The sequence below is a fragment of the Ailuropoda melanoleuca genome, chromosome 5 (assembly GCF_002007445.2).
Source record: "Ailuropoda melanoleuca isolate Jingjing chromosome 5, ASM200744v2, whole genome shotgun sequence".
NCBI classification, from domain to species: domain Eukaryota; kingdom Metazoa; phylum Chordata; class Mammalia; order Carnivora; family Ursidae; genus Ailuropoda; species Ailuropoda melanoleuca.
In genome coordinates this window covers 92,370,593-92,389,244 of record NC_048222.1, presented here as the reverse complement: position 1 = coordinate 92,389,244, position 18,652 = coordinate 92,370,593, and the positions used below count along the sequence as shown (strand labels likewise).

The window sequence follows — 18,652 nt, the reverse complement described above, 5'->3', positions numbered from 1 at the left end:
CACGTTGGCTGATTATACAAAACACTGTGCACATCAAAAGACAGAAGGTGAACTAAGCCGCCCTCAAGTCTCTTCTGACCCTTAAAATTCTGTGATTCTCACAAACACATGAGTATAATTTTACATTAAAAATGAACTATATGGCCAGCAGAAGACATGAATAGACATTTCTCCAAAGACGACATATGAATGGCCAACAGACACATGTAAAAATGCTCCACATCACTCAGCATCAGGGAAATACAAATCAAACCCATAATGAGACACCACCTCACACCCGTCAAAAATGGCTGAAATTATCAACTCTGGGAACAACAGATATTGTCGAGGATGCAGAGAAATGAGAACCCTCTTACCCTGTTGGTGGGAATGCAAACTATTGCAGCCACTCTGGAAAACAGTATGGAGGTTCCTCAAAAAGTTAAAAATAGGAACCACCGTAAGACCCAGCAATTGTACTACTAGGTATTTAGCCAAAGGATACAAACATAATGATTTGAAGGGGCACATGCACTCCAATGTTTATAGCAGCAATGTCCATAATAGCCAAAATATAGAAAGAGCCCAGATGTTCATCGACAGATGAATGGATAAAGAAGTTGTGGTATATATACACAATGGAATATTACTCAGCCATCAAAAAGAATGAAATCTTGCCATTTGCAATGACATGGATGGAACTGGACAGTATTACGCTAAGAGAAATAAGTCAGTCAGAGAAAGACAATTATATGATTTCACTCATATGTGGAATTTATTAAACAAAACAGATAAACACAGGGGAAGGGAAGGAAAAATAAAATAAGATAAAACAGAGAGGGAGGCAAACCATAAGAGACTCCTAACAGTAGGGAGCAAACTGAGGGTTGCTATAGGATGACTATAATATTAATGTCGTGAAGATTGGTAAGTTAATACACAACAAGTATTTTATTTTATTTTATTTTATTTTATTTTATTTTATTTTATTTTATTTTATTTTATTTTAAAAAGATTCTATTTATTTGAGAGAGAGAATGAGAGAGCACAAGCAGTAAGGAGTTGGAGAAGCAGGCTTCCTGCTGAGCAGAGAGCCTGATGTGGGCTCCATCCCAGGACCCTGAGATCATGACCTGAGCCGAAGGCAGACGCTTAGCTGACTGAGCCACCCAGGCGCCCCCACAAGTATTTTAAAACTGTCCAGCATTTGGTAAGAGCAAGTCACTTATTAGGTATTATTACTTTGGGTGTTGATCATTTCTTTCATCTATTCTGTAGTATGAAAACTAGATGAAATGACTATATCATGAAAGACAAACCTGATTATTTAACCCATGACACACACGCTGTTTAAAAAAAAAAAGTGTTCCCATGTTAAATATATATTCTGGACCAGAAATACTCATTGTGTCCTCCTCTCAACAAGAAGCCATCTGTCATTTACCTCCACCACTGATTTGAAGCTATTTCCAAGTTCTATCAGTGATCTGTCCCCTATATTGAAATAGCTTTTAGGTCTCTTGATTGCTCAGGGTCTAAATCTTGCTGACTAGTCTCAGCTGTACCTTCTCATCTAGGCTTCCTTTCTCCCTCAAATGTGCTTGATGCCCGGGTTTCTTCCAATGGCTCTCTTCTCCACTGACATCCTTGGTTCTTCATCCCCCAGGGTTTCCAGGCAGAAGAAAGCCCACCAAACAGTTACACCGTCTGTGGCACTGCACTGATATAGAAGAGAACAGCATAGAGGTGGGAGCAGATCCGGCCTTCCCTACAGGCTTCACTGTAATACCTTGAGTTTTTTGGGTTGGACTGAGAACTCTGGTATGTTCTGCCTGTTGCTCCTGGTAAATTCATTCACATAGAGGCTGAAAACAGATCTGCATTTCTAACCCGGTCTTCCTGATCTCATAAATCTCAGGTAGGCATCTTAGTTCATTATTCATCAAGTAGACTTTTTATGAGCTCTCACTAGATGGGAGACGCTGAGTTAGCAGCCTAGATGCAAAGATCCCATCTGGCATCCCCACCGTCAGAGAACTCACAGTCTAGAGAACAAAGAGACAGTGTGGACTGAGGACTTCCTCCATGTGATGGCTGTGTCCAGTCAAGGAGTAAAATGAAGTTTTTCCTGGCAGAGGGATGGTTTGGCATTACTAGTGCCTGGCCTGGGCCTTTCTGAGGGTCACCTTCACCCAGCCTCCCAGAAACAGCATGCTGGATGTGCATTTGGGCATTTCCGGCAGGTCTCTTGTAAAGACCATATTGTTGGGCTTTTTACCCTTTCATCCTGTTTGAATGTTATTCTAATAGCCCCCAGGTCCTGCTTCCACAAAGGTAAGACAGATCTGTGATGTGAGTAAAAGGAAGCCTGGAGAGCAGGTATCCATCATAGAAGGAGACCTCTCCTGGAGGCTCCAGTCCTGTCATCTTGCCCTGAGTCAGGCTCCTTCTCAGTGGGGAGCCTGCTTATCCCTCTCCCTCTGCCCCTCCCACCACACCCCCCCTCCCACTCATGCTCACTCTCCCTCATGTTCTCAGTCTCTCTCAAATAAATACATAAAATCTTAAAAAAAAAAAAAAAGGAAAATGCTCTTTGTCCAAATCTAAAAATAAATAAACAAATGAAGGTTTTCCTTAATGAGCAAAACTAACACCTGAATTGTAGCAATTTTCCAGGAAACAATTTGTCAATTCAGGACAGACTGAAAAGCAAATTGCTCTCACTCCTCAGGTCACCAGGCCTCCTCATTCCTCCCCAGCAGGACCTTTCTAAGTGTTCACTGTACCTTCCAGAAAAATCCTATTTGTATAGAGTGTATAAGCCTAGATACCTTTTTATGTTGCTTTAATTACACAGTATGAGCATGCTATGTGCAGTCTTCTGCACTTTGCTTTTTACACTTAGGTATATCTAGAGGGTTTTTTCATATCCACATTATAGATCCATTTCATCTATTTTTTTTTTTAAAGATTTTTTTATTTTAGAGAGAGAAAAAGAGAGCAGGGAGGAAGGGCAGAGGGAGAAGGACCCACAGAATTCTCAAGTAGGCTCCCCACTGAGCACGGAGCCAGATGTGAGACTCAATCCCATGACCCCGAGGTCATGACCTAAGCCGAAATCCAGAGTCCACCGCTTAACCAACTGAGCCACACAGGCGTCCCTCACCTATTGCTTCTAGCAGTCATTGCCTCTTCAGCGTAAAACCTGAGATATATTTTATTTATATCCATTTTTGTGGAGAACCAGTAGTATATTCCTTTCTTGGTTTGTAAAGATTTTTATTTTAGAATTGCAAAGAAATTATACTAGATTATTGTACCTTTCCCATGAGAAATAGAAATAATAAATACAATATTATAGGTAATTATAGGGAAAAAAGGGTCCAAAAACTATTTCTCGGTAGTTGGAAAACACAAATCCACTGTGCTTCCTGGGATCAGAACATCCCAAGAATTGTGATTATACAATATTCTAAGTACTGTTGTGACCACTGCACATGGGAATATTGAACAGTTGGCTATGGACGGTTATAGACTCAGGGATTATAGGAGCCTCTGTTTCCAGGGAGATGCCTGCACGTCGCTAGTAACGGCAATGGCATAAAGCTAAGCAGGTCATTGTCTTGCCTCAGGAGCCCAGGGCCAATCTATGGTCACCTTCATGGTCCAGAACTCCAAGAAGCATGAGAGGAAGTTGCTGAAGCCTCTCTATAAAGATGTCTCTGGCAGTACTAATAGGAATGTCTATTCCAGTTTAGAGAAATATTAGAGCCTTTTCCTAGAGGGGTCCCATTAGAGGTGGGCTGATCTGTAAGTGCCAAGGACTTAATTTAATTTTAATTTATTGCACATCAATTCAGAGGAACGATGCCTTCTCAGGATATTTTAGGGCAATGTATGTCCACTCACGGGAATTTAGTCAGGACCGCAGTTCTGATGGTTAAGATGAGGCACAACTCTTTTGACCTCTATTTTATGTGCAGTAACATCACTGAGATTTAAGGGGCATCTTGATTAAATTATTGGGATCCTTAAATTATTGCGATCCTTGGCTATAACTAATCTGAAGCTCAGCCCTGATTAACTCCATGGAAATTTTATAAAAGGTGCATTTTGGCAGATGTTGAATTTAAAACTGCATCCAGGTGGTAGAGGCCAAAAGCTAATCAGCACCCTTTAATCTTTTTGTTGTATGAATTCTTTTAATACATTTTGAATTTCTAATTGGGTCAAATTACAGACCTCTGTTCCAGTGTTTCTTCCCTTCCAATGAATTCAGCTTTTTCCTTCCTTCCTTCCTTCCTTCCTTCCTTCCTTCCTTCCTTCCTTCCTTCCTTCTTTTCCTCGTTCCATCTGTCTCTCTTTCCCTCCCTCCCTTCCTTCCTCTTGTCCTTCCTTTTTTCCTTCTTTCTTCCCTATATCCCTCCATCCCCCCGCTCCTTTATTCTTTTTTTTTTTTTTCATTTGAGGACGGACACTGGACATTTGAGGACGCTGGATATACTTCATGAGTTGGTCCTCTGTTCCTGCTCATATTTGTAAGTTTCTCACCCAGAAAACCTCAAATTTGTATGATCAAAATTTAAGTCCCCCATGGCTATGGTTGGCTTATAGAGTTTAAGGTCCCTGGGCTTAGGGGCACCTGGGTGGCTCAGTCAATTGTCTGCCTTCAGCTCAGGTCATGATTCCAGGGTCCTGGGATCGAGTCCTGCATCGGGTTCTCTGCTCAGCAGGGAGTCTGCTTCTCCCTCTCCTTCTGCCCCCCTACCCCAGCTTGTGCTCACTCTCTCGTGCTCTCTCTCAATCTCAAATAAATAAATTATTATTATTATTATTATTATTATTATTTTAAAAAGGACCCCGGGCTTAAGTCTAGTGTCCCCTCAGTGTGCCACAGGAGTGCCTCAGGTGTTTTGCCTTGTAACCTTGAAGATGTGGGTCTTTGTTTTGACAAAGACACAGGCAGCAGTGGCAGAAGAAGCAAAGCCGTTTTATAGAGTCTTAGTGAGCCATCTGTCTGAGAAGCATGGGGCTCAGTAATTCAAATCTTCATATAATGATGGTCATTGACATATGACTGTCCTTGCCCCACACATGTGACTACTCAGCATCCGGCATGTCACAGATATGGAATCTTTACCCTGAGTGCTCTACAGAGCAGAAGCCAATGTCTAGTGAGACGTTCAACCAATCAGTCATGGGCTAGAGACTTTCCCCTGAAACCACACGGGTCACAGCTGATGCCAGAATCTAGACACGCTAATTCAAAGACTTGCAGATAGGTCTAGATGGAGACCTGGTTCTGGGGCGCCTGGCTGGCTCAGTTGGTAAAGCACGTGACTCTTGATCTCGGGGTCGTGAGTTTGAACCCCTGGTAGATCAGAGCTTACCTAAAAATTTTTTGGTTCAAATGTCAAGGCTGATGATGCCCCCCCTCCACACACACCAGATGAGTATAAGAATGTTTATTACTCACATAATGAAGTTGTATGAGAGGAGGAGGCAGGCCACCACAGTACTTCCCCAAATGACTCCAGAAAACAGGAAGAGACCAGTGAGTGGTGTTTATGGTGGTTATGGGCAGTATTGGTGTGAGGGTTCTGGCATTGCTCAGGGCTTTCTTGGTTTGAACTTCTACATGCACCAGAGGATGGCACACTCATGCTTTGCATTAGTTTTCCCAGGTGTAAGGAAAAAGGGAGAGAGAAGGGTGAGTCCTAAAATTTTCAGCAAACATCAAAAATGGAATCAAAATCTTTATTGCCAGTACCTCCCAAGAACACAGTAATATAGCCACATACACGAAGGTCTTCCAAGCAGTTCATCATTCAGCCACGAGGATACTGATTCTAAGACGTTTTGAACAAGGTCCAAATGGGGCGCCTGGGTGGCTCAGCTGGTTAAGTGTCTGCCTCCGGCTCAGGTCCTGATTCCAGGGTTCTGGGATTGGGCCCCCACATCAAGCCCCACATTGAGCCCTGAGCCCCGCATCGGGTTCCCCACTCAGTGGGGAGCCTGCTTATCCTTCTCCCTCTCCCTCTGCCGCTTCCCCTGCTTGTACTCTGTCAAATAAATAAATTTGTTTTTAAATGAAGAAGTTCCAATAGAGAAATACAGCATAAGTTTCCCTGTAAGGATATTAGTGAACATATACAAATATGACCTGCTATTCAAATTATAAAATGAAACCTCTTCCAACTCACAGTCCAGAAAGATGCCAATCCGCATGGCTTGTACTGTAAGCCCATGATCACGTGTATTAGCTGACTGCTGAATTTGCCAGCAGCCATTGTTTGGGGACAGGGACAGAAGAGCATTTCTGGGGAAAGATTCCTTACACACACCTAAGGACCATTCCCCTGTGCCTGTTACTTCTACCTGCCAAAAATGCCTGCCAGCCTCAAATCCCTCACAACTCAGGACGGCTGGGTAAAAAGGAAAGACCTGGGGATTATCAAGATAGTTTGGTTTCATTGTTCTAAGTATTACACTTTTTCTATTTTTTGAGATAATAAGGTGTGGATGGACAATTTTGGGATCTAGGGTCAAATCTATCTGAAATGAGCTTAACATTTTCTGCAGGCCAAAATACCGTGGGGGGAGACTGCATACCTCCTTCTTTAATTCATATGAAGAGGCTGCTGGTGGTTGTAGGTGTTCATATGTGTTGTGGATACTTTCAGTACCTGTCAGTAAATCTAGGTCTGTCTGCAAACACTTCTCTGTTATTTTACTTAACAAGTTGTTCAGTTTGGACATATAGTTTGAAATTTGGCTGCTGTTTTCGGTTAGTTTTTCTTCAACCTCCTTCTCTTCCATAAGCAGCCTGGCATGAATTGCCGCTTGCTCCTTTCTCAGAAAACCCTTAAGGTCTTTAAATTCTGAGAGCTACTCTTCCCTCCAATTTTTCATCTTCCTCCTCACTTCAAGAAATTTTGAAACTTAGATTTCACACCTCATTTCAGCATCTTTGACCTGCTTCTGCAGGGGCTCAATGTATCTTTGGAGCTTCTTCCCGTGGCCAGCGCAGCTTGCTTGGTGGGCATCAGGGGTGGTCCCTGGAGGAGGAGGAGACCGGAGGAGACCTTACACTGGGGACAGAGCAGCTCTAGGTCCTTCTCACAGAACAGGGCCAGAGCCTGACTGTGCTGCTCACACAGGGCTTTCTCTGCCTGCAGCCTTCTCTTGCTCCTCCTGGTGGGAAGCCGCTTGACGATACCAGTCACGTGACCTAACCGGATGTTCCTCTTCAAGTTCCTGTCGGGACAGTGGTGGAGGCAGACGGGACAGGGGAGGGTGTCCTGTAGGTCCTCCCAGCACTGGCGGTTGCAGGAGCCACAGAAGTTGTGCCCACAGTCAGTGGTCACTGGGTCTCTCAGATAACCCAGGCAGGTGGGGCAGCTGGCCTCTACCTGGAGCTCGGCCAGGGAGGCTGTAAAGGGCATTGTGTGGGGAGGGTTTCTGTCTGAGGAAACTCCCCTCGGGGCAAGTGTGATCCAATGGAAGTAGGAAAGATGAGAAACTGATGTCTCCTCAGTGTTCACTTTCCTGAAGAAAGCCTGAAGTCTTCTAGGGTCCCAGGAAACCAGAACCCCACAAGCCTGTTTCTGCTTCCCTTCCTTCAGTTCTAGAAGAAGCTGCCAGGAGAAGACAACCACTGATCCCCTAGCTCTGGATCACCTTTACTCAAATTCATCTTGGCTCTTAATCCTCTTTGTCAAGAGAGAGATACAGCTTCAAGATGTGATGGAAATTAATGACCATGGAGAGAATTTCAGATTGTGGGATACTCGACAGGACGATGGACCTGATTTCTTCAACATAAAATAGCAAGGGAAAAAACTGTATATATATATAAATGATAGGCATGTATATCAGTGACAAAGATTTACCTAATATTGTAATTCTGTTAGATTTTTTTCAAACAATACATAACTTTTGTATTTAAGGAACTACTTCAGGCTATATTTAAATTTTTAAATTTTTTAAATTTATTTTTATTATGGTAAAAAACACATAACGTTAAATTTACCATTGTAAACATTTTAAAATGTACAGTTCAGTAGGATTAAATATATTCACATGGTTGTGCAACAGGTCTCTAGTATTTTTTCATTTTGCAACATTGAGACTCTACATCCATTAAACACGAATTCCCCATCCGTTCTCCCATTAGTCCTTGTAACCACCTTTCTACTTTCTGTTTCTATGAATCTATAATTTTGCCTGTATATTTCATATGAGTGGAATCATAAAATATTTGTTCTTCTGTAACTGACTTCCTTTGCTTTAGCATGACATCCTCGAGCTTCATCCATGTTGTAGCGTGTGATGGGATTTCTGTTTTGGACTTGTGCATTTGGAGATGCATTAGAAATCCAAGTGGATACTTCCATTAGATGTTGCATACGGAAGACCAATGGTCCAGAAACAGGACAAGCTGCAGAAAAATTTTAAGCCATCAGCACAAAGGTGTCTTAAATGGCGCTGAGAAGGGATGATAACTAGGGAGAGAAGTTAAAGACAAAAGGAGGGTTCTCCAGACAATTTCTTAAGAAATACAAATTAATGAGTGGACAGATACTGACACTTAGTGGCAATCAGGGAAAACAGCTAATTCAAATGCACGTTTCTCCCATGCAATTAACAAAAATTAAAAAGATCCTAAAAATCCAATTGTCGGGAATTGTGACAAAAGTCATACACTATCAGTAGAAATGCTATGGGTTCAGATTTTCTTCTATTACACTTTTAAAAAATGGAGGTAAAATGTACATGCAGTTAGAAGTTTACTGTGGGTACATGCAACATGACACTTAATACAGCAATTGTCAGTATTTCTCAGTAGAAACTCTCAGGACGTTTGACTCAGTAATTCTAAGATTTACAGAAATACTACAGAGAGGTTGCATAAGTTGCTATTAATAACAGACTATTTAGAGGTGCCTGGCTGGCTCCAGCAGTGGAGCATGTGACTCTTGATCTCAGGGTTATGAGTTTGAGTCCCAGGTTGGGTGTAGAGATTTAAAAAGAAAATCTTTAAAAAAAACCCCAAAAACCCCAACAGACTATTCAAATTATGGCACATGATCTAGCACAGCAGTGTTTACAATGAAAGAATCACACATAGTGCACCTACAACGGTAACTTGATTGGGAACCCGGAGGCAGCTTATTTAATTTTACTCTTTAGTTCAGACTCATTATCATTTCACACAAGGCCGCTCTCTTTGGGTGGTTTTTGTTTTTCTGTTTTTTGTTGTTTATTTATTTGAGAGAGAGAGAGAGCAGGGTGAGGGGCAGAGGGAGGAGCACACTCCCTACCAGGCAGGGAGACCGATGCAATGTGGGGCTTGATCCCGGGTCTCGGGGATCATGACCTGAGCCGAAGGCAGGCGCTTAACTGACTAAGCCACCCAGGTGCCCCTCTTGTTTTGTTTTTAAATTTCTCTCCTCTTTCTCTATCCTCACTCCTGTTCTCCATACCCCCACTAAGCACCCACTTGATGCATTTCATTTTTCTTTAAGTATGGATGTATTCTTGTAAAATATTAAATTCTGCTTTGTGTGTGTCTGCTTAATTTACTGATATGTACTTTTTATCTGTATACAGTTGACTCTTGAAAAACATATGGATAGGGGCACTGACCCCTGAGCAGTTGAAAATCCACATATAACTTTTACCTCCCCTAAACCTTAACTACAAATAGACTACTGTTGACCAGAAGCCTTATTGATAACATAAACAGTAGATTAATGCAGATTTTGTAGGTTATATGTATTATATACCATATTCTTAAAATAAACTTAAGCTAGGGAAAATGTTAAGAAAATCATAAGGAAGAGAAAATACATTTAGAGTGCCTTACTGTATTTATTGAAAAAAAATTCACATATGTGAGCACAGATAACATACAGACTTGTTGAATCGCTATGCTGCACACCTGAAACTAAAGTGTCAACTATACTTCAATTCAAAAAAAGAAAAAAATCAATTTATAAGTGGACCCACGAGTTCAAACCCATGCTATTCAAGGGTCAACTGTATACCACATAGAAATTAATTGAAATTTATTTTATATTGGTTCCTGGTTTTTACTTACTTTATTTTTTTATTTTAGATTTTTAAAAAGATTGATTTTTTTATTTCAGAGAGAGAGCAGAGGGAGAGGGAAAGAATCTTGAGCAGACTCCTCACTGAGCATGGGACCCTGTGTAGGGCTCCATCTCACAACCCTGAGATCATGACCTGAGCTGAAATCAAGAGTCAGATGCTGAACGGACTGAGCCACCTAGGTGCCCCACTGGTCTTACTTATATACAGTATTGGTATACTATATATATAATATATGGCCTATTGATACCCTTTTCCAGAATGTCCCATACTTGGAATCATACAGTATGTAGCCTTCTCAGATTTACCACATTCACTTAGTAATATGCATTTACGCTTCCTCCATGTCCTTTCATAGCTCGATAGCTCATTTCTTTTTAGCACTGAATAATATTCCATTTTCCAGATGTATCACAGTTTATTTACCCATGTATCTACTGAAGGACATCTTGGTTACTTCCAAGTATTAGCAATTGTGAATAAAGCTGCTGTAAACACACGTGTATAGGCTTTGGTGTGGACATCAGTTTTCAACTACTTTGGGTAAAACACCAAAGAGCATGCTTTGCTGGACTGTATGCTAAGAGTAAGTTGAATTTTGTAAAAAGCCAGAAGTCATAAAATTTGAGATCAGAAGAAATGACTGTTTTACTTTCATGTACTAAGAACACTTAACATGAGATCTACCTTCTTAACAAATCGTTGAGTGCACAATATTGTTTTGGTAAGATGGGCTTAACGTACAGCAGATCTCTAGAACTTACTCATTTTGCATAGCTGAAGCTTTATACCCATTGGGGAGCAACTCCACGTTTCTCCCTCCTCAGCCCCAGCAACCACCCTTCTACTCTCTGCTTTTATGAGTTTGTCTATTCTAGATACTTCTTATATATGGGATCATGTAGTACTTGTCCTTGTGCTACTGGCTTATTTCACTTAGCTTGATGTCCTCAAGGTTCACCTTGTTGTCACAGACAGCAGAACTGTGTACATACACACATTTTCCTTACCCATCCATCCATCGATGGTTATTTTCACATCTTGGGTATTACGAATAATGCTGCAATGAACAAAGGAATGCTAACATCTCCTTGAGGTCCTGATGTAAATTTTTAAAAATAAATACCCAGAAGTGGGGCTGCTAAATCATACAGTAGTTTTGGTTTTAGTTTTTTGAGGAACGTCCATACTGTTTTCCGTAACGGCTGCAACAAACTGATTTTAGAGGTGATTCTCAGAATAGACTGAAAGCATAATTCCAAGGGTGAATTTAGGTGAAACCAACAAGACTCTGGGGATTGAGAGATGTTGGGGAATGTTACCTGAAAAGAGTGACTTGAAACAAATCAAGCTATGGTACCAAAAGCCCATTTTCTGAAGGTAAGCACTTCGCAATAGGTGATGTGGCTCAGAGGTTTAGGATCCCGATTCTGGCACCAGACTGTCTCTACCACCTCCTGGCAATATAACTCTGGGACCTTCACCTCCTATTCTTTACCTCAGTTTTCTAAGCTATAAGGTAGGAAGTGAACTAGCATTTATCTCACAGGAGTTGACATGAGGATTACATTAAATCAAAGAGCACTAGAACAACAGTGTTTGTGTTACCCAGGGGTAAAAGCCTGACTATCTACACCGACACTCCTCAGTGGGTTGTTTGGCACCTCCAGGGGCTATGTGGATACCATAGGGGTGTTATGTGTCACTTAGGCACATTGTCCATTACATCTAGAAATCCTAAGATAGCTGGATATAGACACGTTTGATGTAGGTGCGGGTGTTGGTAATGGTACAGATGTAAGTATAGGTAGAGATACGGATGTACATGTATTTTAAGTGGCACAGATCGAGAAACTCCAAGCGTATGTCGAATGAGCTTGTCAGAGGTGAGAACTGATCAAATGAGGAGACCCATGAGGCAGCTGCTTAGTTTTCAAGCCAGCCTGATCATTTTGTTTTTTAGAGACTCTTTTTTTTTAATTTAAATATTTTATTTATTTGTCAGAGAGAGAGAGTGCACAAAAAGGGAGAGTGGCAGGCAGAGGGAGAAGCAGACTCCCCACTGAGCAGGGAGCCTCATTCGGGACTCGATCCCAGAGACCCTGGGATCAGGACCTAAGCCAAAGGCAGAAGCTTCGCCAGCTGAGCCACGCAGGCATCGCCAAACCAGTCTGATCTTTAGAAGCTGCAGTGGCAGTTAGGACAATCCTACAGGGGAACTGAAGTTGAATGGTGGCTGCATCGAAGTGCCCAAAGGCCCTTGACCTAAGGGGGTAACAAGGAATGAGTTCACTCCCAGCCATAGTCACCACAAAAGGCAAGCTTGGGCTCCAGACGGTCTGAAGTCCCCCAAGTGAATATTTAAATTTGATGTGCTTCTAATCGATAGTTTCCGAGAACTCTGATGAACTGATACTAAAATCTCTGTGGAAAAGTAATTGTCCAAGAAACATCAAGAGAATTCTAAACAAAAAAGACCAGGGATGGATGGTAGACTTCCTGTAGTTGATACCAACTTATATATTGGCCTAAGAAACCACTGAAACAAAAAGCCCAGAGGACACATCTATTATTATTCAGGACACAAACTTGCCATTTCCACTGTTATGTCTTCAATACAAGCCACCTAATTTCTTGCTTAAAATACTGCACTAACTTCCTATTGGTCTCCTCACTTCCATCTCTGCCTTCTTACCATCTGTCCTATACCCTACAAGAATGATCTTTTTCAAAAAGCACATCGAATTGTCTCACTTTTCTACTTAAAACTCTGATGGTTGCTAAGTGCACAAATGTTAGGTTTTACTTGGCATTGCCAAGTTTTAAAACAAAATTGTTCTTTTTTAAAGATTTATTTATTTATTTTAGAGAAAGAGAGTTGGGGGAGGGGCAGAGGGAAAGGGAGAGAGAATCTCAAGCGGACTCTGCTCTAAGCGCAGAACCCTATGCGGGGCTCAATCTCATGATTGTTGAGATCATGACTGTGAGATCATGACCTGAGCTGAAATCAGGAGTGGGACGTTTAACTGATGGAGCCACCCAGGCACCCCTAAAACAAAACTTACAAAGTTGTTGAACCTTTACCCAGTTATATTGTCTCTTCTCTGTGTTCTCAGAGGAACTGTGCCTTTCTCTAAACTGTATCAAAACACCTTTGGATCTAGATACTGACGACATTTTTTTCTGTGATTCTGCGTTTGAAAATATGTTCCAGTATTGCATCAACAAAAGGAATAAATGAATGATACTATCCTCTTTTAAAAGTGATGTTTATTTTTCCTTTTTAATAAATAATATTAAAATGCAATAACTTTTTAAAGATTTTATTTATTTATTTATTTGAGAGAGAGAGGAAGCAAGAGCATGAGTGGTGGGAGGGGCAGAGGGACGGGGAGAGACAGACTCCCCACTGATCAGGGAGCCCAAGGATCCTGGCTGGATCCCAGGATGCCAGGATCATGACTTGAGCCAAAGGCGGCCAAAGGCAGATGATTAATCGACTGAGCCACCCAGGTACCCCAGTTTGATAATGTATCACAAAGAGAACATGTCCCTATAATCATTTTCCCTATTAAAAAATAGAATCTTTGGGCCCCAGAACCCCCCTCCTGGCTATTCTCAATCAATACCCCTACACTCCTCCCCCAAAGAAAACCAACTGTTCTAACTTCTCACACCACAGATTAATTTTGCATATTTTTGACCTTTATACAAAGAAAATTTATGCACTGTGTTCTCACTTCTATAGCTCATTTTGTGTGGGAAATTCTTAGACTTTTGTGTTTAGCAGTTCACTTTTCTTGCTGAATAGTAGCCTATTTTCTGGACAGACATTTGGGTTGTTTCTCTGCTTGTCAATTAAGAATAATGTCACTACAGGGGTGCCTGGGTGGCACAGTCGGTTAAGTGTTCTGCCTTCTGCCTGGGTCATGATCTCAGGGTCCTGGGATCGAGCCCTGAGTCAGGCTCACTGCTCAGTGGGGAGTCTGTTTCTCCCTCTCCCAAATAAATAAATAAAATCTTTTTTTAAAAAAAGATTTTGTTTATTTATTTATTTGACAGAGAGACAGCCAGTGAGAGAGATAACACAAGCAGGGGGAATGGGAGAGGAAGAAGCAGGCTCACAGTGGAGGAGCCTGATGTGGGACTCGATCCCATAATGCCGGGATCACGCCCTGAGCCGAAGACAGACGCTTAACTGCTGTGCCACCCAGGTGCCCCAATAAATAAAATCTTAAAAAAAAAAAATAATAATATTACTACAGGGGTGCCTGGGTGGCACAGTTGGTTAAGCATCTGGACTCTTGGTTTCAGCTCAGGTCATAATCTCAGGGTCCTGGGATTGAGCCCCATGTCAAGCAACACGCTCAGCTTGGATTGCCTCTCCCTGTCCCTCTGCCCCTCCCCACTCCTCTCTAAAATAAAAATAAAATAAATAAATCTAAAAAAAATTATTAGCAAAAAAAAAATCACTACCAAAAAAAAATCACTACAATAATCCTTGTACATGTGTTTTGGTGGACATTAGTACACATTTTCATTGGCTAAACACCTAGGAGTGGAATCACTGAGTCACAGGGTATATGTCCTCATTTAACTTAGCATGTTGTACCACAAAGGTTCCCAAGGTGTTTGTACCAACTTCTATTCCCATCTGCAGGGAGGGGCCTTTTTTTGACAAACCTTCCCAGAACATTCTTTTCTGAAGACAATTTGGGAAATATGGCTCTCACTGTTCTCCACATGGAGTGTGGGGATGAGGCTGTAGGGAGATGACTATGGCTAGCAAGAGCCTCCTTCTTACCTGGCATCCAGTTTAGTCCTCCCCATAACCCGCCACTTGCTGAGGAGCCGCCTGAGAGTCAAAGACATTAAGTTAACTCAACATTACATGCCTTAAAAACACATCCCAGGAATGTAGCACTTTAGTCCACATAGATATTCAACACCTATTTAGTGAGTACCTTCTATGAAGTACATTGTGACAGTGTAGGAAGAAATGGGAAATGTCACCTAGGTTACGTGTCAGCACCACCAAGTATAAACATGGAGAAGTAACTATTCAGGGATGTCAGAGAAGACTTCCCAAGGGAAGTGTAACATGACAAGGGCAAGGGTGGTGATGCGAGCAGGTTTGTATTTTGGCTTGAAAGTGGGGAACAGATTAGCAGGCTTGGGTCAACTCTCATAGGAGAGCTCAGTGGTTGCGGTGAGATCTGAGAAAAGAAAGGGGTTCCTAGGCCGGTGGACGTGCAGTAAAGAACTAAGCTTGCCCAAAGAAAGTCCTTTGCCTCTGGCTCCTGGGAGGTAACCTCTAAACCCTTGCAATGTCCGGCCTGAAAGTCGTGCCTTTGTGTATCTGGGGGCTGTGAGCCAAGCCACATAGCCCAGGATAACAGTGTCATTTATGGTGCGAGCCTGGGGCCATCTAGTATCATCTTGACCTCTGGAGGGGCTAGAGACCAAGGGTGAGCCAGGAGGGCGATTAGCTGTGTCCACCTGATCAACCCCTGTAAAAACTCTAAACCCTGAGGCTCAGGGGAACCTCCCTGGTTGTTAAACTTCATTGCTGGGAGAGATAAGCACTGTTCACACAATTCCACTGGGAAAGGCTCACCGAGGCTCCCTGCCTGGTCTTTCCCCGACACTGACCTTCTGTTCCTGGTTTTAATCTGTGTCCTCTTGCTGTAATAAACGTACTGGTTAGTGTAACACTCACGGTGGGTTTTGTGATTCTGTCTAGCAAATTATTAAAACTAAGGGTGATCTTAAGGACTTCCTAAACCTGTAGTGGTGATTAGAAAACCTGTGTTTTCCGTAACACCAGTCTGAGGTTGTGCCAAAAAGACGCAGAAATGGAAATGGTTTAGAGAATGATATTCACCACTGAGTAAGTTTACGGGTGTCAGGCACCGAGGTAAACACTAATACAGCTCTTTTCTTTTTTAATGAAATACTTTTGAATACATATAGCATTTTAAACTTTTCTTTATAAAAATACATGTTTTTTTTTTAATTTTTTAAAAGATTTTATTTATTTATTTGACAGACAGAGAGACAGCCAGTGAGAGAGAGAATACAAGCAGGGGGAGTGGGAAAGAAAGAAGCAGGCTCCCAGTGAAGCAGGGAGCCCGATGCGGGGCTTGATCCCAGAACCCTGGGATCACGCCCTGAGCTGAAGGCAGACGCTTAACGACTGAGCGACCCAGGTGCCCAAAAAAATACATGTTAATAAAGAAATGTGCAAAGAACCTGACATTAAGAGAGGAAAAAAATACATTTGTTACTGCATCCCTTACAAAGAACCCCTCAACGTATTAATGTAGCTGCTTCCAGCCTTTTGTCATAGCATTTTTAAAAAAAGATTTATTGATTTTAGAAATAGAGAGAGAGAGCATGAATGGGGGGGCAGAGGGAGAGGGAGAGAGAATCCTCATGCAGACTCCCCGTTGAGTGCAGAGCCCAAAGTAGGGCTTGATCTCATGACCCTGAGATCATGACCTGAGCCCAAATCAAGAGTCTGATGCTTAACTGACTGTGCCACCCACACGCCCCCAGAGCATTTTTTTAAAAAACCATTTGTTTCTACACGCTGTGAAAAAATTTAAACTGTCATGTTTTATCTCTTATCATATTAATATAAGCAATTCCATGTGTTAAATAAAATTTTGACTGAGTATATTTTAAAGATCTAATTGGCTTTATTAATTGATTGATGAATTGGGCAACATCCCATCTAGCAAGTAGAAGAGAGCTCCAAAGGGCTTCAGAAAAGGAGAGGGTTTGAAAGGTAAAGAGAAAATGGAGAAAAGGAAATTATTAGCAAAGAATCCATTCTTTTAGGCAAGGTCACCTTCCTAAGGGAACGGAAGGGGTCTATCAGTAAATTTCCTAGTGCTGGCCAAGAAATCCCCATATAATGACTGGGTAAAGCTACATTTGTGGGGGCTGGAGGGTGGGGATGGGGCATGGGTTGTAACTTCAGTCAGGTTAGGTATTAAGTCTTGACTTACTGACTTGGGGCCTTAACCTCAGTGATGATATTTTGTGCCTGTGGGGTTTTTTTGTTTTGTTTTGTTTTTTTTAACACACGTAATTAGGATCTCTTTTAATACCATTTTAACAGTTTGTATAACATTCCAGGAGTGGACATACAAGAAATGTTGAGTTGATAATTTACACTTTTTTTTGCTATTGTATGTAATGATATGGTGAAAGATAAAGCTTTTTATTTAAAAAAGATTACTATCTTGGGGCACCTAGGTGGCACAGCGGTTAGGCGTCTGCCCTCAGCTCAGGGCGTGATCCGGGCGTTATGGGATCAAGCCCCACATCAGGCTCCTCTGCTGTGAGCCTGCTTCTTCCTCTCCCACTCCCCCTGCTTGTGTTCCCTCTCTCGCTGGCTGTCTCTATCTCTGTCAATTAAATAAATAAAATTTAAAAAAAATAAAAGATTACTATGTCTTGGGGCGCCTGGGCAGCTCAGTTGGTTAAGTGTCTGCCTTCAGCTCAGGTCATGACCCTGGGATCGTGGGATCGAGTCCTGAGTTGGGCTTTCTACTCAGTGGGATGTCTGCTTCTCTCTCTCCCTCTCCCCACCCTGCTCGTGCTCTCTTTCTCTCTCGTTCTCTCCCTCAAATAAATAAAAACTTAAAAAAAAAAAGATTATGTCTTTAGGAGAGAATTCTAAAATAAAAGAAGAAATATAATAGTTTTGATTCATACTGCCATATAATTCCCAACAGGGTATGCTCACATCCCTCATCAGTGGTTATATCCTAAGGCATCACCAGTTTCAGAACTTTCATTAGAAATAAAACTTGGCTAACTTAATTCAGCAAATCAACAAAATGTCACCTCATTTTGGACTTCCTTCTTTACTAGAGAAGTTGGCAACTATTTCACATTTTTTCAGTTTTTTTTTCTCTTTCAGGAGTTGTTGACTCAAGGTTGTTGGTACCCCACCCCTTTTTTGAGAAAGGCTTAATTTGTTTGTGCCCTTTAAAGTTGGAAAATATTTGTGGGAAATAGGATTCCTCCCTTTCTTGTAAATTTGTTGTAGGAGGTTTAAATTTTGAGATAAGACTTTTGATCTTTTCCATTGTGATTTCTTTTTCTTCAGAGAGGTCAGGAAATGACATTTTAAGCCACCTCTAGACCCTCAAGCCTCCGCCCACGCCCACGGTTGAGTCCTTTCCCTCTCTGTCACATCCACCCTTTTCAATGAGAGAATGGCCAGAGGTGATCTCCATCTTATCACGGCCTTCAGCTCCAGGTCTCTGAGATTCTCTGGAAGTGCAACTTCCCTCAGGAGTGCCAGAGCTCCAGGTGGGGAATGGCTTCTCTGCTGGGCTGGAAGGGGCCTTTGNATCCTGAGGGTCCCTCTGGTGTCTTCCTTGAGGTGCTTTCCCTTTCCCAGCTTCCCAGGTGCTTTTCCTTCGGAGGTCAGTCCCTTGTCCTGGTGGATTGTATTTTCAGCAGCTTCCGGGGGAACGAAGCGTGGGACAAAAATGTTTGGAGTTCTTGTGTCAAAGTCTTTTGTCTATTGCTATGCTTAACG

At 42.0% G+C, this 18,652-nt stretch overlaps 1 protein-coding gene across 1 annotated transcript; it reads right to left on the bottom strand.

Moving 5' to 3' along the window:
* Nucleotides 1–6,935: 6,935 nt before the first annotated feature.
* On the bottom strand, nucleotides 6,936–7,424 carry LOC117802467 (putative tripartite motif-containing protein 61). Its single transcript, XM_034661729.1, has one exon. It carries the CDS (start codon nucleotides 7,422–7,424, stop codon nucleotides 6,936–6,938), a length of 489 nt encoding a protein of 162 aa, XP_034517620.1.
* Nucleotides 7,425–18,652: the final 11,228 nt, after the last annotated feature.

Coding starts and splice junctions, on each gene's coding strand:
- LOC117802467 (XM_034661729.1), bottom strand. CDS start 7,424: ATGCCCTTTACAGCCTCCCTGGCCGAGCTCCAGGTAGAGGCCAGCTGC.